This window comes from Egretta garzetta, unplaced genomic scaffold (genome assembly GCF_000687185.1).
Source record: "Egretta garzetta isolate BGI_Z169 unplaced genomic scaffold, ASM68718v1 scaffold117, whole genome shotgun sequence".
NCBI lineage: Eukaryota > Metazoa > Chordata > Aves > Pelecaniformes > Ardeidae > Egretta > Egretta garzetta.
This window is the reverse complement of record NW_009260479.1, coordinates 1,805,483-1,828,439: the sequence shown is the minus strand read 5'-3', so window position 1 is coordinate 1,828,439 and position 22,957 is coordinate 1,805,483. Positions and strand designations below refer to the sequence as shown.

Genomic DNA, 22,957 nt, shown 5'->3' with positions numbered 1-22,957 from the left:
CGCTAACTAGATCAGGTTGCTCAGGGTCCCATCCAAACTGTCCTTGAATGTTTCCAGGGATGGGGCCTCCACTACCTCTCTGGGCAATCCATTCCAGTGTTTTACCACCCTCATTGTAAAGAATGTATTCCTTATATCTAGTCTAAACCTACCCTGGTTTAATTTAAAACCATTTACCCCTTGTCCTGTCACAGCTGTCCCTACTAAAAAGGTTGTCCCCATTTTTCCTATAGGTCCCCTTTAAGTACTGAACGGCCGCAATCAGGTCTCCCCGCAGCCTTCTCTTCTCCAGGCTGTACAACCCCAACTCTCTCAGCCTGGCCTCATATGTTTCCATAGGATCAGGAAATTTCCCCCGATGTGAGTGTCAGGGTGACTGAGTGGTTATCTTCATTGTCAGGATAAGGTTAGCGAAAATCCCATCCAGTTGGGATGTGCTTGGTCAGTACGACAGAGTTAAATGCTGTTTCCCCAGCTTTGGACCAGCCTTTCATGCGATGTCAGAGAGATGCAAGGTGCCTATTACTGAACGCCCGGGACGTGTTTCTCAGGTTTCATGCTCTTACCCTCCCCAGCCCACACACTCCAGATCTGTAATTAATGGTTTGAGGGACAGATTCTCCAAGGTATTTAGGTATGTGGAAGTCATATACTTCTGAGACATTCAAAAACATGTCAAATGCCAAATCTATGATTTCAAAGCCTCAGTAGATGCCTGTTGCCTCTCCAGATGTCTAAGTGCCTTCCTGAATCTAGCCTAAGATGTGAAATCTGAAGTTCCTGGAACCAGAGGGTCTGGTTATTATTACTTGGCATTGTGGTGGCTTGGTAGGGTAAGAAAGATAAAGCTCCTCTTGGATACTAACTGGGCGATGAGGAGAGCATGGTTGCTACCTTACTGCTACCTTATTGATGTGATGCTGCCTGTTACCAAACTTATCTGTGTATGTCCTGAGCTTCATGACACTGATCTTCAAAATTCCCATGTGGATAGGAAGGGACTGCTTGCCAGAGAAGGAAGAGAGATATCTTTGTGTGTTCCTGTTTCCAGAAAGGAAATTTGTCACAGAATAGATTTGAAATCACTTGAAAGCTCCCAAGAGTACAACAGTTACAAGATATACAACTCTCTTTCCTCTGCTTTTACTCTTACGTTGTTGGTTTGGTTGTTGTTTTTGCATCCGAACATTAGACTACACTTTCTGGGAAGAAGATATTTTATGTTTGTAAACCACCTGAGAATTATAGTACAAAAGTCCTTGGACTCAATCTAAGATATCTACAAGGCTCCAGCCTCTTTTGTGAGCAAAAAGCGTGGCATGGCAGAGTGCTGGGTCTCTCCGCTCTGCTGCCCTCCCCAGACCTGGCTGCACTGCCGTGGTCGGTCTGTCTGTCTGTGAGTTGTGTCCCATGGCAGGGAAGACCCTATGGGCATAATTTCTTGTGTTGACTCTTACAACATCCCCACTACTGTTTCTCCGCAGGCCTGAAAGATGATGCGGATCTGAAGTTCCTCCTGAAAGGCAGCCAGCTGCTGAAAGTAAAGTCAGGCTCTTGGAGAAAAGAAAGGTTTTATAAGCTCCAGGAGGACTGCAAAACCATATGGCAGGAATCAAAGAAGATGCTGAGGTCTCCGGAGTCACAGATCTGTAAGTAAAGTTTGCTTTTTGGGACACTGTGGGCAGAGGTGCTTGTGGTGAACTAGCACCATCGTGGTTGCGGTGTGGAGCAATGAGACCAGGTCCTTCACACCTCCTGTAAGACACAAACTGAGTGATGCTTCCAGCTCTGGAGACAGCTGGGAGGAATCTGCCGAGTCAGGAATGGCCACATTTCCCAAGCTTATGCACTACCACTTAAAATGGTTGTGAGGTTGGCCATGCTGGGTTGAGCCGCCCTGCCTGGCTCGTTTCCTCCCCAAAGCAAGAGTTTGGGTTACTCAGGTGCTCGAGCCCTGATGTTTGGTGTGAGACATGGCTTGAGCATCTGCAATGTGGTATGGTGCGCTTGGGCTGCTGGTCTGAGCTCTGCCAGGACACCTCTTTTCTGCCTGCACCCCCCTGGGAAAGCTGGCACTTAAAGGGAACCAAGGGAACCACAGAGAAGTGGAGATCCAAGGGCTGGCAGGAGATCTCTCTGGGAAGGAAGGCCTGTTCTCATCCTTATCTTGGAAACTCAGACACTGCCCCGCTGTAAAAAGTCCAGATACGACATTCACCATTGTATGGACATGGGGAAAACCATTCTGTGCCACCATCACTCAGCTTAGGGCTGTAATTGGGACCAGGAACCCAACTGTGCAGTCAAAATGGGATCAGGCAGAGTGTGTCTCTATATCTGTTTATATCTGGTTTTTCTTCTCATTTGGTATTTCTCTGACATATTTCTCTGTCACTAATCATCACAGTCCTGTAAAGCCAGGAGGTGAATGAATAATAAGGAGTATACTTTATGGCATGTTGAAACGTAGAACATGATGCCCGTGTTACTTACACAATTTTTTGGGTAACAATCACAATTAACTAAATGAAGGGTGAGTCTTCCAAATTACCCCCCTCCCATAACCCGTGATAAGATCTTCATAAGGAGTACGGTAGCAGGTCAAAATAGGCTTGCTTTATAACCCTGATGGCCACACTCTTCTCGTGTGACCTTGGGCACCTTATTTAATCTCTTTGTGCATCCTTCCCCACACGTCTCCTTTCTCCTCCTCTCTCTAGCTACAAAAAGTTTTGGGTTAGAGGCTGTCCCTTAACTGTGTGTTTGCATGCCCAGCATGGCAGGGGCCTGAGCTCAGCTGAGCTGTTTAGGTCCCAATGGTAACAACATTGGGTAACAACAACAACCCAATAACCCATGGTAGCAACAACAAAAGCAGAGGCCTTAGCAAACATTTGCTCCCTAGGAATTCCTGCTCTGTTGAGCTCTGACACTTTTAAGACACAGTGCTGGGCCATCTTGTCTAGGCTGTGCTCTTGCCTAGAAAGGCTGGACCAGATGATCCTTGAGGTTCCTACCAGCCTGGTGTTCTATCATTTTATGATTCTATGATATAAAAGCAAAGTCCCACATAATGTCTTGCTATAAAACAAACAAGAGCCTGAGTTGAGAAGACTGGCTTTCACAGCTTGCTTTCCTCTGCTCTGAGCCAGCCATTTCCAAATTATAGGGGCTGAGAGCAGCTCCAGTAACAGTCCTGACCCCACCTGGTCCTCTGAAGTAAATGGGAGGGGGTCTTCGTGCTGTGGCTCCAGGGACCTTGAGGTCTGCTGGGGCAGTGGCATGGAGAGCTGGCACAACTGTAACTTTTTTATATACCGAGCCCTGTGGTGAGATCAAGTCCTTTGAGCTGGGTGTTGGGCACAGGCTGGGAGTGTGCCTGCATGGGTGTGGGTTTACAGCACTCCAGATACGCTGTGCTAACTGGGCACGACCAACGTTGCCACACAGCTGGAGATAGAGGCAGCGCCACTGCAGGAGGGAGAACTTGCTGTGCCCTGGGAGTGTCCTCAGTGCAAAGTGAAGATGGAGTAATATCGCCTACCGACTCACTCACACCCGCACGTATGCTCTGTAATGCCTCCACGCGTTTCCCCAGAGAGAGATTCCTTTTTTTTTTGTCATCGGGATAGCAGGGAGGGAGACAAAGCAGGTGAGGCAGGGCTTGTCCTTGCAGCTCTGAAAAAGCAAGCTCTGGCAGGGCTCTAGCTGGGCTGGCTTTGCACCCATACACCCGGCTGGCTGTGGGAGCATGCCTGGTGCCAGGCTGACCCACCAAGCGTGCCGGGGTGGGCTGTGTCCTACATCCCCCAGGAGGAGGTGAAGTTGTGCCTGCCGTCATGGCATAAGCTTTCAAGAGGGCTGGAGGGCCACCTTGGGGCTGCTTTCAACTGTTGCTCTGGTCACACCTGAACCTGGAAGTCAACAAGAGAGATGAGTACTGGACTGACTCCTGCCCAGTCCCAAGCCAAAACCCCAAAGACACCCATTTTCCCATGCCTTTCTCCTCTGTGGGTCCTCTGAGACCTTCCATTGCCAAGTTTTCAGAGTGATCGCTGGGTTTGAGTTTCTTTCTTGAGCTTTTAACTTCACCAGGCCGCTTTGGGTTTAGGCCCTGGTTAGTGTTGTTTTGTCTGGTGGGTTCTATCACTATGGCTGCCGTCTTGTTTGGTCTGGTGTGTGTAGGTGGTCAAAAAGCAGAGGAAGAGTGCAAGGTCATGATTTGATACTCAAAATCAGGGACTTCAAGGCGAGTCTCTCTAGAGGGTCACCCTTCCTTGTCAAAAGATAGTAACTTTGCCCTTCAGTACAAAGCCTTTCTAAAACTGCAGATAAGCTGTCTTTTTTAGGAAGGAAAAAGAATGAGAGAAATGGAAACTGGGAGGTTTTAGCAGCAGGTCTAATCTTATCTGCAGCGTTGCTGAGAGCAAGCAGATGGAGGCACCTCAGAGGAGCAAAGTCTGGGTAGGGTAAGGGCTATGTTTCTGTTTGGACAGTTTCCTGGTATCCCTGTTACTGTTCTTAAAATCATGCAGAAAAGCCATTTGCAAACCATTGTGTGGTGGTGTCTAGGAGATAAAACTGGGCACTGCCAAGGTTAGACAGAAGAATCTCAGATGCTTGAAGTTAAAAAACCCCAACATATCAGGGTTGTCGCAGGCACAGGTGTTGCCTGGATCAGATACATGGGTTACAACCAGTACCTTCCTCTGTTTGTCTTTATTTTAAACAACTGGAAATTTAGACTGGATGCAGTCTTGGTAGCTGTCTTATCCACAGGGCTTTTTGGGGGATAGGCTGCCATTCTAGTGTGGTTTCTACACAGGTAGAACATAACCCATCCTTTCCTTATTATCCGGAATCCATTATTTTTCAGTAGGTTCCATTTAGGCCCAAGGGACTGTTTTTTTCCAAAAGCCCTTGAAGCATCTTAAGCAATCAGTTTTCCAACAAACGTGCTATGCCCTGTGCTTACTCTCTGGTTGGCTCCCACAGAAATATCGGAGTGCTGGGAACGAAGGGTTGCACTAAAGTGCCTCTCAAAGTCCATTTTTCACCATAGCCTGCTACATCCCGTGTCTGAGCCGCACGCTGGGCACTGCTGCTCTCTGCTATCTTAAATGTTGGGTAGAGCCATGGTCGGGGTGGATGCTTCTTTGGCCCGTGAGGCTTTTACACATGGGACAGCTTTCTCCCTGGGGCTGAGACAAGAGGGTTGAAGTAGGGGGATTAACAGTTTGGGGGCAAAGAAAAGGTTTGTGTAAGGGGGCTGGCAAACAGCCAGCTCAGTCAGAGCCAGTTCACTCCTGAGCATCGCTATGGTGGGAGGGAGGGGAGCCAAAGGAGGCAGGGGGGCTTGTGTTCAAAGAGCAGGAGCCCGCCTTGTTTAGCTGTGGTCAAATATCAGGTCTCATCTACGTGGAAAAAAAGAGAGCAAAAAAGGCTGCTTTCAGTGAAATCAATTTTTGAAAATCTTCTTTTAAACCAGCTGAAATCCCTCGCCTGAGCTCACTTAAGCCAGACTCAATCCCTTTAAAAACTCTCTGAACCCAGGGATTTGTGGGGATGGTTGAAAACTTTCCAGTGAAACCTCCTTTCGAGTGTTTGGTGGAGAAACAGAATACTCCAAGCCAGGAGGAAAAGTCTGAGTGAGTCATTTAGATTTCAGGGGGTTGGGGTGGAGCCCCAGAGAAGCTGGTGCTTTCCTACCTCCCGAGCACCCCTTCTCTGCTGGCGGCTCAGGGAGATGACGTTTCCCAGCCCAGCCATGAGCGAGCTGCATGCGCCGCGCCAAGGACGACTCACTGGGGGTGCGTCCTTGAGTCACACGCGCGTAGTCAAGAAAGAAGTTTAGGAGTTTGGGCTGAAATGTTTCCGTTCCTGGCCAAAAGCTTTACTTAGAAACTACAACTTTTTGGGTGTTTTTTTCCTGTGTTTTGGTTAAAAGAATCAGTTTGGGGAGCAATTTACAGAGGTGAGCTAAATTCAGTTGCACAACAGAGTGTTGCAAGTGATGATTGTATTATTATTTAAAGTCGTGAAATTGATATTTTGATCTAATGATTAGTTATCCTAACTATTAAAAAGGCACAGAATTTGTTCCAGTTCCTTTGACTTCTGACACAATATTTTTCCATGGTTTAAGCATAGTACAAAAGCTTTATGTTTACAGCCTACTACCAGTGTTCAGCAGAAACCTTTTCCTTCCTTTCTGGGTTCCTGTGAAACTTAGGAACACCCTTAAAATGCCGTGCAATGAACATACTGCACCGTTTTTGTGGAAGAATGAACAATGTCTCCATTGAATTAATGCCCTGAACTTGCTTGCAGAAGAACAGAAAGTATGTGTTATTCACAGAACAATATTTTTCCATGGTTTAAGCATAGTACAAAAGCTTTATGTTTACAGCCTACTACCAGTGTTCAGCAGAAACCTTTTCCTTCCTTTCTGGGTTCCTGTGAAACTTAGGAACACCCTTAAAATGCCGTGCAATGAACATACTGCACCGTTTTTGTGGAAGAATGAACAATGTCTCCATTGAATTAATGCCCTGAACTTGCTTGCAGAAGAACAGAAAGTATGTGTTATTCACAGAATCATAGAATCATTTAGGTTGGAAAAGACCTTTAAGACCACCGAGTCCAACCTTTAACCTAGCACTGCCAAGGCCACCACCAAACCATAGAATCATAGAATCATAGAATGTTTTGGGTTGGAAGGGACCCCTAGGGGTCATCTAGTCCAACCCCCCCACAGGAGCAGGGACACCATGTCCCTAAGGACCTTGTCTACCTCTCTTTTAAATACCTCCAGGGATGGGGATTCCACCACTTCCCTGGACAGCCCGTTCCAATGCTTGACAACCCTTTCTGTGAAGAAATTTTTCCTGATGTCCAATCTAAATCTGACCTGGCACAACCTGAGGCCGTTTCCCCTCATCCTATTCCTTGTTGCTTGGGAGAAGAGACCAACACCCACCTGGCTCCCCCCTCCTGTCAGGCAGTTGTAGAGGGTGATAAGGTCTCCCCTCAGCCTCCTCTTCTCCAGGCTGAACATCCCCAGTTCCCTCAGCCTCTCCTTATAAGACTTGTGCTCTGTGTTTGCTCAGGTCAAGAAGTGAAAACTTTAAATAGTTCCTGGTAAGTGCCTAAAGTCAATAGAAACTCTCAGCAGCCTGTACACACGCAGCAGGCAGCTGACTGCACCGACACCTTCCTTCTGGAGCTGGCTAGGTGGTTTCTTTAGGAATCATTGCTTCACGGTCAGACATGCATTTGTCCCTGGAAAAATATTTGCTGATGTGAATATGTTATGCAAGGCGGCCGTCAGCTGTGAAAACAAAACTGTCTGCGGGTCTCATTAGTTTTTATCAAAATCACTCAACCCACATAACAAGTCATTTCAAACGCAGAGCTGCCTGGTTTTTTTTTTGATTTAATTTTGAATCAGGCCACCGCACGCATTGCTGGGACAGTTTTCATCACAGGCAGTGTGCTGACAAATATTGACCTTATTCTCCACAGCGTATGTTAAATGCAAAGACAGAAGTGTTGAGAGCCTTAGATCCAAATTTAGAGGCAGCGTAACAGCAGGAGAAGTAGGAACCGGTTACAGAAATAGTTTGCAGGGCCCCGATTGTGCTGTGCGGAAGGAATGTAAATAGGGATCGCTCTATTTACATCAGCGCCCCGAGCTGTGATGGGTAGACAGAAAGATTGGGTAAAGATCTTAAATTAAAAGGTCTTTCCAAACAACCTGTAAAACTACATGTGTGTTATATCCCTGGTTGTCGGGTGACGCGTAGCAGCAATGAGGGCAGACTGCTGTGCGGCAGAGCTCAGGTTAAAACAACGTGCTGAGCAAGTCAGGGGAGGGGGAGAGGAGAAGAGAACGGGTGAGGAGTCAGCAGCTGGGACCTGCAGTAATTCACGCCCAGGGAGATGAGAGAGCAACGCGGTCAGAGCAAAGAAGGCACAGCACAGTGGGGCTCATGCTGAACCCACCCTTGGATCATTACGTTAAAGCATCCCTTAGCTGTGGGGGTGATGCATAGCCGTTGGTGATCCCAGTCCAGGGAGCTGACAATGCTCCAGCTCCTGCTGATTACAAAGGTCCTGATCCCGACTGCGTTTGGCCATTAGCATCAGCCACCTACGGTGAAACTGAAATCAGCTAAACTGCTTTTTCTGGGGTGAAACCAAAGAGAGAAGCGGCGCATGGTGCTCGTTTGCCCCATGTGCTCCACGTGTTGTGAAATCCGTGGCGTCTCGCTGAGTCCATCCCGGCCGGCAGGGCGGTCCTGGGGTAGCAGCTTTCATCTCTTCGGGACACGATGCTGAGCCAGCCTGGCTGAGCAGCAGCTGGTGAAGGTCTGATCTCTCTGCAGATGTGCGGCGTGGTGTGCAAAGAGGGTGCAAGCTATTAACAGCTGAGTACATTTCTCATCTGCATTTCCTGACAGTAACCAGAAGTGACTTACGGAGGCAATTAGAGTGGGATGGAGTAATTCAACATGATGGAATGCCGCATCGCAGGGATCACTTGCTAATGACAGGGAGGTAGGATAAGGAAAAGGAAGGATCTGAGGAGTATTTCCCCCAAGCTGAAAAACTGCCCGCCTCCCCTCACGAGTAACTCAAGGCCAGCTGTTTTAGCAGTGCCTCCAAGCCTCTATACATTGACCCTCCTCTCCCTCTTTATCAGCAAAGGCACAAGGAAGGAGAAGCACCTTTTGGGTCCTCAACCTTCACATGTCCAGTGGGTTGCAGGAGATGTGGGTTCAGTTCCTTGTTCTTTCTCTTTTCTGTAAGACTCTAGAAAAAATACCTCTTCTCAAAGGGCTGCCTGTCAAATAGGAGGAAGGCAAAGGGTGATTGCTGCCTGTCTCCATTCCTTCTTTCCCTGTATTCTTTAGGATTAACAAAGTGCTTTACTGTCCATGGAGTCATAGAATCATAGAATGTTTTGGGTTGGAAGGGACCCCTAGAGGTCATCTAGTCCAACCCCCCTGCAGTGAGCAGGGACACCGCTAACCAGATCAGGTTGCTCAGAGCCCTGTCCAACCTGGTCTTGCTCCCAGTCTGGACATTTCACCTTAGGAGCAGTGACTGGGGAAGAGATGGAAGGGCCAGCGGCCAGGGCTCATCTCAGACAAGCGCACTAATCATTAGGCACCTTCTCAGGCTTGTCCTTCTGGCTCCTCAACACTTGTATTTTTGGCTGCCCAATGGCTTATAGTGCATACATGTGTCTCGGATGTACTCCTGAAGACTGAAAGCTCTGGGGTTAAAGCTTTTAGGGTGATAGAAAGATCAAATTTGTGTCCCTCTCCCTACTACTTCCTGCAGGAATGGTTCTAACGCAAATGGCCATCCCCTCTCCCCATGCAGTTAGGGCTGAAACCCTTGCGGCTGGGATGTGTCTGGGGGCACCTCGTGGAGGGTGGTCAGCCCGGCCCAGGTCCTGCTGGAGGGAGGTGGGGAGACTTTTGGGCAGGGGCCCCCTGAAGGAAGAAACTTAGCTTCTGAGGCATGGGGGAGCTTCTGGGTCAGGCAGAGGCACAGGTGAGGCTCTGCACCCACTCAGCAAGGTTTTATTGGTCACTGTTTTGGACATGGGTACTTGCAGACTCTCTTAAGTCCGGTTATAGGCACATCAGTGTGAATCACAGCTTTTGTTTTCCTTTGAGGAGGAGCTTTTTGTTTTCCTTCCTCATCCTTCTGCATGAGATGAGCTTGCAAGCGTAACAGCAAGGTCCTTGAAAGCCATGAAGAGAGAAATCCAAATCAAGAGACACCCAAAAAATACACATTGCTTGCTTGAAAACATCATGACTGTCAAAACTGGCCTTCTGCATCCTGTGGGCCGGACTGATACCTGCCTGCTAATGCTGTTGGTGGAACAGAAGGGCACTGGAATGGGAATTAGGAAGGGAGGAGCACAAGGACAGTGACAAAAATTGAAAGGAGGGTTAAAATGAAAGTTCTCAACATCTCCCTGAAACTGGGATGACTCCAGGGAGTCATCACTCCGGCTCCAGGGAACGCTGCTGTAGGTGCAAGTCAGCAGGGAGCCTTCAGCTGTGTCCGCAGCATCCGCAGCAGCCAGGAGGGCTGCCCGGGATGTAACCTGTTTGACTCCATGTCTGGAGGCCAGGAAGGAACAAGCTTCCTTGTGTTGTCCTTCATGTGCTTTGCACAAACCACCTCTTCAGCAGACGTAAACACTCAGGAGAAGTAGATGCAAACTTTCCAGGTTCTCTTCTGCTTGTGGTTACCTCCCTGCTGTGGCATGATGGGGATGGAACAGGGAGGTTGCAGGGATACGTGACTGATGGGTGTTTGCTGTAAGTGTTTCTCTGCTGCAAAACATCTCTGTCCCCCCAGTTATTTCTGATTTCTCTTTGCAGATAGCTCAGCTGAGCACACAGTTGGTTTGGGACTGCTAATACAGTACACTGGCTGTCTGGGAGCAGCTGATAATGTACTTACGCTGGGTTCAGATTTTCCAGAAAAGAGATAACATTTGCAGATGGCTTGGGCCGACTCCTTTGGCTTCACCTTTTTTATTGATAAATGAAAGCAGTACTCCTGACCAAGCTATGGAAAGCTTTAAAAAGTGTCCTCCCTTACCCTGCTTTTTTAACAGTTCCTGCGTTGATAGTTTCTCTCCTTGTCTCTTGCGTGCCTACAGTAGACACCCATCCTGTTCTTCAGCCTTCCTTGTCCCTTTTCTGCATCAAGGAGCTCTGTGCCCTCTATCATCCTCTTCTCAGCATACCCCAAAGAGATCAAGGCAGCCCTTCCAGACACAGGTTTTCAGTATTTTTTTCCTCCCACACAGCTTTTTTTTCCAGTGGATTCACTTTGCCAAGGCAATGGTTTCCAAAGAATCCATTCTAAATTTCCAATATTTATCATCAGATTTTCTAGTCTTGGAAACACTAGGTCATTGCCAACCCAAAGTTTAGGGATTGATTGCACAAGCAGACTAGCTAGCCATTCTGAAGGGACAATAACTCTTATGAGCCAAGCAGTGGTGAGCAGTTGGCGGGTGATGAGGAACAACAGGATGATCCTTCCACTTGCACTGCCATAACCAGAAGAGACCGGGAGTGGAGGAGAATCATCTATTTATGGACCACCTGCATGGCCCACATCTGCATCTGAGATGCTCAGCATGGACTTCCTTTCTGGTCAAGGGTCCACTGTAGCCATGGACAAAGATATGATTTATCTAACCCTAAACTTTATGTCTAAATAGGATGGAACATTTGTGTTCCAAAAGCTTCTTTTTTTTCCCCATGGCTATAAAAGGAGCCTAACTAAACTTTAGACTTTTTGACTGAACCGAATCCGTCCAAACATGATAGCATCCTTTACGTTAAGGGTGTACTTCTACCTAAGGCACAATCACTATCATTTGCCTGATGTCCTAGTTAATGGGCAAAATCACCAGCAAGGCAGCCCAGCTGCAAGGGAATTGAAGCCCTTTTCTTTCAAGGATGGTTTTAGTACTCAAAGCTATAAACTTTCATTCTACAGTAAATTGGCTAGATAACATCATTCCGCAGCAGCCCGTCCCAACCCAACCTTTTCCTCACCTCCAGCTGATCAACTGTTGGCCTTTACAAAGTGATAATAAAAGACCACACAAAGATAATTACTCATAATTGTCAGGGAGGAGCTTTGCCAGCTCCAGGAAGGTCCTCATGGTATGTTCTTGTATAGGAACCAAACCAGCAAAGTGCTGTGGAAGATGTTTGACCACCCCAACATGTGGTGAGAATTTAAAGCAAATGTCAAGTGTTGGTTTTGGAAAGTCAATGACTTTTGAAAACTGAAGTTTTGGGTGGTTTTGGCTTTTTTTTTTTTTTTTTTTTTTTTTCCCCCAGCCGCTGAGCATTATCATGACTGCCCTGGAAAAAAGGAAAGTTTTCAAACTAATTTGCATCTGATGAATTTTGGATGATCCCAGGGCAGCCATGCTAAAAACGTGCAGGGTGGATATGTGTTTTTCTGCAGTGTTGACTTTGAATGAACTGTGCACTTTAATGGTGAAATTGCACCAATTTAAATGAAGGAGCAGATAAAACGGATGTTTATCATAGAGTCATAGAATGTTTTGGCTTGGAAAGGATCCCTAGAGGTCACCCAGTCCAACCCCCCTGCAGTGAGCAGGGACATCTTTGACTTGATCAGGTTTCTCAGAGCCCCATCCAACCTGGCCTTGAATGTTTCCAGGGATGGGGCCTGGCAAGTTTAAAGGTAAGTTTCTCCTATTCACCCTAACAGTGTGGATATTTTTGGCATACTTGCTACAGAAGATGGCTGAATATCTCTCAGGTGTGTTGCCTTTTCTGTGTGTGCTCTGAGATGATACTGGTAGATGCTTGCAAAATAATAACTGCTCTGCCTCCCACCCGACTTTCTCAGTTATGGACTCCAATGCTGTTTGCAAACGTTTTTGCCATCTTGTGTGCTTTTAACGTTTGTTCGGTGTTAAGTTTTTCAGCAGTCAAATGGGATTAAGCAGTTTCTGCCCTTTCCTCTCAGACTTTTGTAGATGTATGAGGTGGCCCATCAAGGGCACAGTTTGAGGGCACCTGCCTGCTCTCAGGGGCAATGTCGGGGTGTCTCCGTGACTTACATTTGTTTAATAACAGCCTCTTGAATGCGCCGCTCTTTCTGGATTGCCTTATGTGTGCATTTTGCAGACTTTGTGCAACTGCAAGGCTCGTTTCCTCTAGCTGAAGGGCAGAGATGGAAATGGGGAAGGATTGTCTTGAAAGCAACATTTTTCTTTCTTACAGCAAAGACGATCAAGTCTACTCTTGATGGGGGTGAGGATGGAGCGTGGGTGACACCAGACTGCTCTGAAGCTTTGGTCTTTGCCTCCCTAATTTGCACTAGTGTGACTGAGAAGAATAGATGGGATTTTAAATTTTACCTTCTAATGTTTTTGCAAACAAAGGAATGAGTGTTTTGGTCCCTGCCCTCCTCTTACTGAAGTCACCTCTCATTTTTCTGTAAGGTGGTGTTCACAGGGAGACCCAGCTTCGCTCTCCCCACTCTCATGTGGGGGCAGAGATCAAATCGGGGATGCTCCAAGGACCGGAACTAAATTATTGGAAGTGACTTCATCTCATAATTATGATGTCACAGTATGGCATCTACTGCATGGGTTGTTTTTGTTTTTTTTTTTTAATTTCTTGCTTTTTCTGCTCCTTTTGATTTGAGCTTTCTTTAGTACCAAAATTTGGGGAAGGGAAAGGAATCCTCCAGAGCTTGCAGGAAAAGGAGAAAAGAGTAATTTCTTAATATCCCTCCCCAAGGCGAGATAAGGCTGACTGAACCCCTGCTGACAGCAGGCTCTGCTTTCTTTCCACAGTCTCCATTGAAGATATTCGGGATGTGAGGTCAGGCCATAAAACAGAAGGTATGGAAAAATATGCCAAGGATATCCCAGAGTATCGCTGCTTTTCCATCATTTTCAAAGACCAGCGGAAAAACTTGGACCTCATTGCAAGTTCAGAGGACGATGCCAACCACTGGATCTCCGGCCTTGGGAAAATCATAGCCCACAGCAACTCCATGAACCAGAAACAGAAACTCCAACAGTATCCTTTGCCCTAAAAAGTGATTAATCACACACAAAGATGCACTTGTCTTTCTCTGTGGGTGGAGATAGTAGACTAACCTCCTTTTTTCCTACTGGCCCCGGGCACTGAGTTTTCTCTTGCGCTGATTTTGCACCCGAGCACACTCCCTGCTTTCCAATGCTTTTTTCCCCCTGTTTTACAGCGATATAAGCAAGAGTGGATTCAGGCTTCACAGAGCTCCTTAAGCAAAGAATTGCCTCTTTCAGGGTGCTCCAGATAAAACAATCATTATTTTTTCTATTCTTCAGGGGTCTGTTTCATTTGCAGTGCTGTAAGCTCCAGGACAGGCACCTCTTGGCAAGGCATGAAAAGCCCGTACTGTTTATCATGTTTGTCAGTAATACAAGGCGAGGGAACTGATTCTGCTCTTCTGACTGCCAAATTTACTCTGGGGTAGCTCCACTGACTTTAGGGAGGTTGCTCCTTATTTCCCTCCGCACGGGAGGAAGTTTTGCCCTCAAAGCGTTAGCAATTTCTCTAGTGACAGTGCAGACATTGGAAAGGAGAAGCAGCAGAGCAGGGGAGGAGAGTGAATTAGTTGTGAAATGGAGAGTTGAAGTTAGTTATCAGGGGAAATCAGGGCTCTGCTGAATTCACAGGGAATTTTCCCTAGGGCTGCATTTCACTCAATAAATTGCTTTGCGACCAGAGGGCTCACATCCATATCAAAAGAGAGAATATCTGTGGGTGCAGTTTTTGACGGATTTTCTGCAATCACTGTGTGTCCGAGGCCCTGACCATGACCTATGAACCTGTTGGCCGATTTCATCCTGATTCGACAGAGCCTCAGTAGTTGTAAAATATTAAGGTCCTTTAAGCTTCGCAAAGGTAGGCATCCAGCTATCAGAGAGGGAAGCAGATAGTGCTCTCGGTGAGAGAAGGCTGCGTGAGCTTCATGCCTTGTTCAACCTCAAAGCACCTGTGGAGAGGAGGGGAGCTGCAAAATCCTCAGCGGGGGGAAAATCACAAAGCTGGAGCCTGAGCCGGAGCAGGCACCAGGGGGTTCTGCCCCCAGTCTAAGGCTTCGCTCCACGTGGATTCCCTGCTGGGTAATAAAGTTCTGCTGATGCAGGAGATGGCACACAAATGCTGAGCTTTCATCAGGCTTTGCTCTTCTGTGGGTTCTCTGAAGTCTAATAAGCACTTGCACAACCATAGTGGCGTTTGTTTAAAGGAATCGGACTCCATTAGTTGTGATGTGCGTGGGATGCTGTGCTGAGCTCCTGCACTATGACTGTCTTCTTGGGTGGTTTTTCAAGCTGCAGGGTCAGTCCTCAGCAGTGTTACCTGTTGTGTGTTCGTGGTGGTGGGGAGCAGTCCCTAGGCAAGTTGAAATCTTGAAGCTTTGGTGCTGTCGGAAATGTTGCACCCTGGCAGTTTTCCTTTTAAATGTGAAGGCTTCCCCCACCCCGTAGCGTGTGGGGAAAATCTGGGCTACAGAAAGTTGTCCCTGGAGCGTGTCAAATTGAATATATCGCTGAAAAACTTCCCCGTAAGAAGAGACGAGATTGCTAAGGGGGGAAAAATAACAATGACATTTGCAAGGGAAGAAGGCTGTAAATTTCCAGCGTGGAAAAGTGCCTCTCTGTCTTTGGAAAGCAGAATCGAAGCTAAATAGGGTGGGTAGGCAAGCCGTATTTCTGGAAGAGTAATTACTGTGCCGTGCTGGCTTCCAATCTGGGATTGTCTCAGGCCGTTTAACGTAACCTGGAATTACAGAACAGCATGATTTCTCATTTGAAATTTGATGATGTTTAATTAAAGCCTGGGATTTTAAATTTAGTCCATCTTCACTGGCTTTGCTTGGCAGCATGGGCTTACTCAGATCTTCCTTAAACCTCAGAAGTGTTCTCTGCATCTGTGGGCACAGAAGGGGAAGAGTCAGTAGACGAGGAGAAGTGTTGGGTCCCCTGCCTCTCCCCCATGGCTGGCGAACTGCCTGGCAGTATATCTTTTCCAGCCTCCAAAGCCTGGCAAAGCAAGTGAGGAATGAGCAAGAGTTTGAAAACAGGTATTGAAAGCAAAACCCTTACCAGTTTCAGATGGAGTTTGTTTCGGTTTATAAGATGATGGAGTTGCCTGTGGTGGCAAGGGACTTGATTTAGTGTCTTATGTGTCCTTTCCAGCCCTGTGTTCCTGCAAAGGTAAAACTCCCACAAGCTTGATGAGTACTTCTGGTGTTCTTATACATACAGTACTGCTTTATTAAGCCTCAGATTGAACCCTGCAACAAGCTGGCATAGGTTATTTAGCAAATATTGCAGGTATGTGTGCAGGGAAGACTTAAGACCAGAAAATACAAGGGACTTTTTATTTGAGTAGTGTGGGCACTGTCTGCTTTGATTCTGGGATTTATGTATGAGCTTTTCTTCTGGTTGGAAATCACTTGCCAGAAGTTTTGCAGCATTTCTGTTCTGAGCACATCCAGGGGATAGCTGCCAGATAGTTTCTGTCATCCCTCTCTGGTTTCTAATAGAAAGCTGGTAGCCCTGAAGATGGCAGATCCTTTAAAAACAGGAGGCAGGAAGCATCTCTACGGATGTATACAGGAATGGGAACGGCTTTTTCCTAGTCCACCCAGGCCAAAATAGGCACGTAAGGTGAAAGGAAGGCCCCCAACCAGGGCTGAAGGAAGGTGTCCGTATCAGATAACAAGAATTTAACTTGCAGCGCTTGGTTCATCCAGCTCCTCAAAGCTCTCTGAAGCCTAAGGGGGTCCAGATGCAGGGCGAGTTTGGGTGTTTAGGGGACACTGCTGTTTGCTGAAACAACAGGCTGAGTTCCCAGTTGTCTGTAGTCCCCTTTTTCTCTCTTTGCTGCTTGGCCTTGCAGTGAGGGAGCCCACTATATGTCCCCATGCTCTCCGTGGGCTCCCTGATTTTCCTCCTAAATTTTTCATGTCTAAAGAAGGGGAATTTTAATACCGCCAGGCTAAGACAGATGCGGTGTGAGGTCATTGCTTAGCACCTGCCAAGATTTTTAAAGACAGGAAGGTCAACTTTCCATGAGACAAACAAGACTTACCAACAGTTTACACAGATCTCCATAGTTCGGCAATATTTGAAAGCAGTGGTAGCTGTGGCCAATGCTCTGTTTCAGGGTTATGTCTACAGCCCCTAAGGCTGTCAGTTAATGCCCTTTTCTGGGGTTATTTTTCAAGGCCCAGTTAAAATGTTACGGCACTATATGCCTCAGGTGGTGTTTGCTAATCCTGAGGTTTACTCCACTTAACATCCAGATTGGAGCATTTTTTAAAGATTATTTTTTTAGAATGAGTTTGAAGCAATGCTTCCTATGCAAGACATGGAAGGTTGCATTCGTGGAGATCAAATTGTTACTTCCATCATTCTTCTATTGAATAATAGGAGATTTTTCTGGATGACCTTTCTTATTTAACAGTAAGGCAAATTAGAGAGAGTCAGTTCCATGATGCAAACCCCATGTTTTTTCACTGTTTAAAACTGCAAGGTATCGGTCTCAACTGTCTAACGTTATTTTCCCAACAAACTGAAGGAACATGGGAGAGCCAGTTCAAATTAACTGGCTTCACATTAAACTTATTTTTTACAGTAATTGCTCCAGATCCATTGATATAATAAAGTTATCACACACCAAGCTCTTATGAACTGTTATCACAGTATGATACAGTAATAGATCCGGTGCATTTCAGGAGAGGAAGCCAAGACCCACAAATTTGATTTTGATTTTTTGATTCTGCTCACAACAAAGTTCTTAAGGTGTATAGGTAGAAATCCCTAAATAAATATGGAAGCTGAAGGTGAGTCAAAAAATGAATATTAATGCTTCTTTTGGAGATTCTCTGTTCAGTGTTCACCTTGATATACTGAATATTAATCAAATCTGTAACAGTGAGTTTACCAAGCTCCACTTGGGAGCTCTTTTCATCCTTCCTCTATCCCCATTTAACAGTCTGGAGCAGAACGCACTTTCTATCATAAAAGAGAAATCAAACTGTTTCTGGCTGTGGCCAGAAACTCCTACAGGGTAAAGAGAGCTGATCCAGCCTTGGTCAGATGGTGAAAAGCTTCTCCTGGGTCACGATCGCTTGTATTACAGCGCATTTTGCTTCTGCCAAAGCACCGTTTTGCTCTTTCAGAGCAGAAGGTGAGATGATGTAAGCTGTTCAGTGGTAGTGTGCTGATTTACAGCAGCTGGAGAGATGGTTCAGAGTATTTAGCAGAGATTTCTCCCCTGCCATGGGCAGCAGAAGGGTGGTATTTAGGTTAGGCACTGACCTGGAAAGATTTCCTTACATCATCCTGCAGCTGGATTCATACCTGCCTGCGGAAAGCTGATAAAAACAAAGACAACAAGATGAGCTTGAAAGAGCTCAAGAACTTCCTGAAAGAAGTGAACATTGAAGTCGATGACTATCATGCCAAGAAGATTTTCCAGGTAATGAGAGCAAGCAGAAAAAGTATTTGCTGTTGGCTGAGGTCAAGGTCTCCCACAGCTTTCAGCTTTGGTTGGAGACCTAAGCTAAAGTGAACTCCTAGCATCTTTTCTCGTACCGAGGAAGGACACTTGGGTTTTGATGCTCAGCAGATTCCTTACTTACAACTAAGTTAGGTCCACACAATGCTTCTGATGAAGGTCTTTCTTTACCATTGATGCCAATTTTGCCAGGATTCAGACAAGATGTGATGCAAACATGGATAATGTGAGAAAAAGGGAAAAGCCAAGTTTAAGTGCACTTTGAGTGCCAGGTTTTTCATGAGTTCTGCGTGCCACAGCCCCATGTCAATCCTTAAGTCTGTCTGAAATTGGTTTGGTTACAATTATGAACCCAGATCCTCTCCTTCTCAGAAGAGGAGGGTGCCAAGTGACAGCTGTAAACAAAAAGAAAGTGCAAATTAGGGAAAAAATAAAAAAGATTCATGTCAGGTATGTAACATTACACCCAAGCCTGGGCCAGTCTGGTTGATTTAATGGCCCATGGCATATTTAATCTCGTCAGGGATGTAAGCTTCTGAACTGTCAAGATTTGGCTTGCTCGCTGAAGGTAAGAAAGGCAGGAAAATTTCTCAGTTGTTAAACTTTTGGTTTCTCTCTAAAGAAGCCTTCCTGCTCAGGTGAGATAAAACATCTGGATAATTTCCAAATTTCTGTCCTGTCTGAAGCAGGATTTGAATTCATGGGTGGGGAGCTTCAGAAATGCTTTTTCTGATCAGTGGTAAATGCATGGGTGGCTTTGAGCACCAGGCAGTAGTTCTTCTGCTCCTTCCTGTAAGAAGACAGCAGGGAAGGTTGGAAAGATCTCACTAGGACCTTGCCCCAAAGGATGTACAAGTTTCCTAATCCTTGCTTTATGGAGATATCTCTCCCTCTCTCCCTGGTAACTTGAAAGAATTGGAGGAAGGTCATCAGCAGATCTTAAGAATTTCAGCTTGCAAATTTTTCCCCATGTTCTGCCCACTCTGGCTGGCATATCCATGCTTTATTTGCTGCTTCAGGAGACTCTGGAAGAATAGTGATAAGGTTGGGATTCCTCTGATTGAGTTGGATGTCTCCAGTGCAGACGTCTACATTGGAAGTAGTCACCAACACTTGCACTTCCTTTGCAGTCTGTGTAGGTCAAACCACAAATGGAGAGAGGGGTGTGATTCACCTCATCCTAAAGGATACATCTCACTTATGTGTCAGATGAATCACTCCCTACATCTTCAAATATCAAGCATCTGAAAAGACACCTTTTTTTTTTTTTTTTGAGGCGCAGACTCCTCTTCATTCAATGAGCATCTTCTAGGAGTGGAAACCTGAAGTTCAAGTCTGTTTTTGCTTAAGGACTCCAAGTAATTGCTAAACCTTGATTCAATCCATCTAAAAGCAGGCAGCTAGTTGAAGTACCCTCATTAGGAATGTAATTGTTCTAGTTTCCTGTATAGCCACTGGAAAGAGAGGCTCTTCAGAGGTTAATTCAGATCTCTGGTGGGCTGAACTGCCTCCAGGAAGAGTCTGACTCGCTCCTAAAGCAATTACATTTTCAGTTTACATACTGCCTAAACTTAGATGGACCGAGAGACATTACGGCATATTAAAAGGGTGATCTTTTCTGTCTTACTGAGCTTCTCTTCATTCAGTCACAGGAAGGAAGGGTGATCAAGGTTTCAAGAGAGACCTACAGGGCACGTTCTCACATTATTCTTGCTTTTCATCACATAACTCTGTGTCCACATCTAAATTTTAGACACACCTGCGTAAGACATACCCAGTGCAACTACAAACTGTGCAAAGCTCCTCTAATTGATCACCTCAACCTGAATATTCATTCTGGTGTATCAGAAAGTTCCTGACTTTTTCTGACAGGCCAAGGTTTATTCAGAACTCATGGTTCATGATCCATACACGTGAGGTAAAACATGGTATTTTGGGTTGAGATTATGTAATTTGGAGCTCTTGTCCTGGGAGAGAGCCCAAGCAGAAGGAGCTCACTTCTATACCGTGCATCTGATCTGTCCTGGAACATGAGTATGATGCCAATGTTATTGTCCTATTTCCATCACAACTTTTAATGGCCCCTAATGAATGAACTTCCCAAGGCACATCAGTTATAATGCCAGTTTTCTAGAAGTAATATGTCATTTTCCCTGTTGTGTCTTAAAGAAAAGAACATCTGTCATTCATGGCATCTCCACCAGCTGGTTTCCCTCTTTATATTCCTTTTTCAGTTGCTAAGCATCATGCTTAGCTTAGCTTGTGAGATCTTCCAAAGCCACAGCACAGGATCTTACAGACATGGAAGGCAGCCAGGAAAAGACAGTTCTTGGACTGCTCAAACCTAATTTGAAGGCGTCTGTACTACTACTGAACATTTCACAGGTTGTCCCATCCCTGAGATGAGCCCATAGCTTCTACCCAGCAGATTCTGAGGTCAGGACAAGTTGCACTTTTTGCTATCAGTTCAGTTTGTGAAATGCTGTGCATGGTGGTAATTTTGTTTGGTTTTATACATGCACCAAAAATAGATAGTGAAGGACGCCAGTGGAGGATTGGCAGGGGATGAAAGTCCCTCATTATCATCTTGCTTGGGGCACTGCCAAAGTCACCATGGCCATCACTGACATCATTAGCAGGGTTAGGTTGAGGTTAGTATGATGACTGGTTAAACTGAGACATGCATTTTGGTCATAAAACCCAGGACGATAGCTCTATCTGTCATAAGAGTTCAAAGATGGAAAGCAATTTAATTCCTCTGGTTTGACAAGTTACCATCTGTCGGCTGAGTTGTAATAACTGATAGCAGCTTGTCCATAGCAAGGGTGAAATGAAATGCACTACGACCTCCTCTGAGTGGCCTGGAACACACTTTCCATTTCAAGTTCAGGCCTGAAGAAGAGAATTTTTTAGGCCAAAGGCTAAGTAAGGCAAGCCATGTCCTGCAGGAGTTCTGGCGTCCATGCCAAAAAGATTTTTCAGACTTACCTGAAATGCAAGACGTGAGTGGGCTTTATGAGATGAGGACACCACTGATAAGGGTCTGTTTGCTTGCTTTAGACATGGAGAGAGAGAGAATCATTATAACAGTGAGGCATTAACTAGAAGTGGGTTGATTGCTGAAATTTGCAGGGGAAAACACTTGGAAATGCTATAATGCTCCCTGCCATCAGTGATTCCCGTTGAGATAGGCTCTTGCTTCCCATTGCAGCTTGTTTTGCTCAGCCCATATTTAATGCAGACATTTACATCCCAGAGATGACTGAAAAATTGTTGTTCTCCTCTCCATGAAGAATTCTACTGGGAACAAACAACAAAATTCATATCAGGATTTACCACAGAAAAATTGTAGTTTCTGATGACAAATGGAACCCAGGAATATTTTAAATAAACTGGAAATATTTCTTGTTGGAAAAGCTGTTGTCCTTCATGGAGATGCTAACTTGTGTATCTTAAATTCCTAATTTTTCATGGTTAGTCAAGTCCTTGACTGTGGTGCTCTGTCAGAGCTGTTACCTAATGGAAAAGTCCAAACCACAGAGGAACATGGGGGCATCAAGAATTTGCATTACAGCTCCCTGAGAAGCTGATATCTGATTTGAAATTTTATGGACATTTGTTACTTGGTGGTTTTTGAATGAGAATGGAAGAGTTCCATGGAGTGAGGGATTTTTTCATACCTAAACATGCACATGTTTAGCAGGGTTTTTTTTAAAGTTTTGATGCCATCTTTGCAACCAGCCCTACTACTAGCCTTGACAGTCTCTTGACCCCTGAGCTCCAACCCACTAAGGTCAAGGGGAAGGCCCTTTTCACTTTACTTACTGGATTTTAGGCCACGGTCTCTATAGTTTAAGACGCATTGAGTTAACTGCTTCCCTATATTCCTCCACCTCTTGAGATCGAGAGGTACATTTCTCCTGAGCCTTGATTTGTACTTGGATTGTCAGGGGCTGTCCTTTTAATTTATGGGTTGCACAGTACACAGTGCAGTGGAGCTCAAGGCCATGCCTGCTGCTTTTCAGCACACTGATGAGTAAATATGAGTAATAATAACTGTAACTGTTGTATGACCGTTGGCCTTGTCAATGAGAATCATTGTCATTGATCAAGTGCTTCTCATTCACTGGCCAGTAACTCTTTCCAATTATTTTGTGTTCTGCGTTGTGTAGCCCTGGTGCAGATTACGGCTGGCATATGCCAGAAGGAAAGAAGGTTTTCACTCCTTCTCCTCTCTACGTTTACAGCACTGTGACAAGTCCAAAACAGAGGCTCTGGAGGATGATGAGATAGAGGAATTTTACAAGATACTGACAGAGAGGAAGGAAATAGACAAGATCTTCCAAAAGTACTCAGATGCAGAAGGGTTCATGTCCTGCCAGAACCTGGTGAGGTTCCTCTATGAGACGCAGCAAGAAGAAGATGCTGTTGTTGCTGCCCCTGCCTTAATTCAGAGATATGAGCCCAATGAAAGAGGTAGGTTGGAAACCCTGGATGGTTTGCTTCGAAATCTTGCTTTCTTGATGAACTATGGATTGCTTTGCTGTTGCTTTCTTCTGCAGCCATGTGTGTAATTTTCTCCTTGCAGCTGCTTCTAAACCACTGGTCTTCTAGGGGAACATTAGCAGCTCTTGGAGATGAGGGCACAGGAGAGCCTGGGAAATATTTCTCTTCAATTCTGGTTTGGGTACACTGAGCAGCTGGAGAGGGGGGATATGGAGTTGGCTAGAAGGTGATGAAATTCCTGTGGGAAAGGCTCTGATGGCTTATTCAAATGACAAGACCTCCTGTGGCTTTGCAAGGTTAAGAATGTAGCAATATTTCTGTTCTCCAGAAGCAGG

The 22,957-nt window shown here is 45.8% G+C and overlaps 1 protein-coding gene across 1 annotated transcript in view; it reads left to right on the top strand.

Moving 5' to 3' along the window:
* The window catches only part of PLCD1 (phospholipase C delta 1), a 47,993-nt gene that overhangs the window by 4,063 nt on the left and 20,973 nt on the right, over window positions 1-22,957 (top strand). The window contains exons 2-5 of the mRNA XM_009644067.2: window positions 1,485-1,649; window positions 13,391-13,619; window positions 17,948-18,077; window positions 22,364-22,592. Coding sequence (XP_009642362.1) covers window positions 1,485-1,649; window positions 13,391-13,619; window positions 17,948-18,077; window positions 22,364-22,592 — 753 coding nt within the window. The remainder of the gene's footprint in view (window positions 1-1,484; window positions 1,650-13,390; window positions 13,620-17,947; window positions 18,078-22,363; window positions 22,593-22,957) is intronic.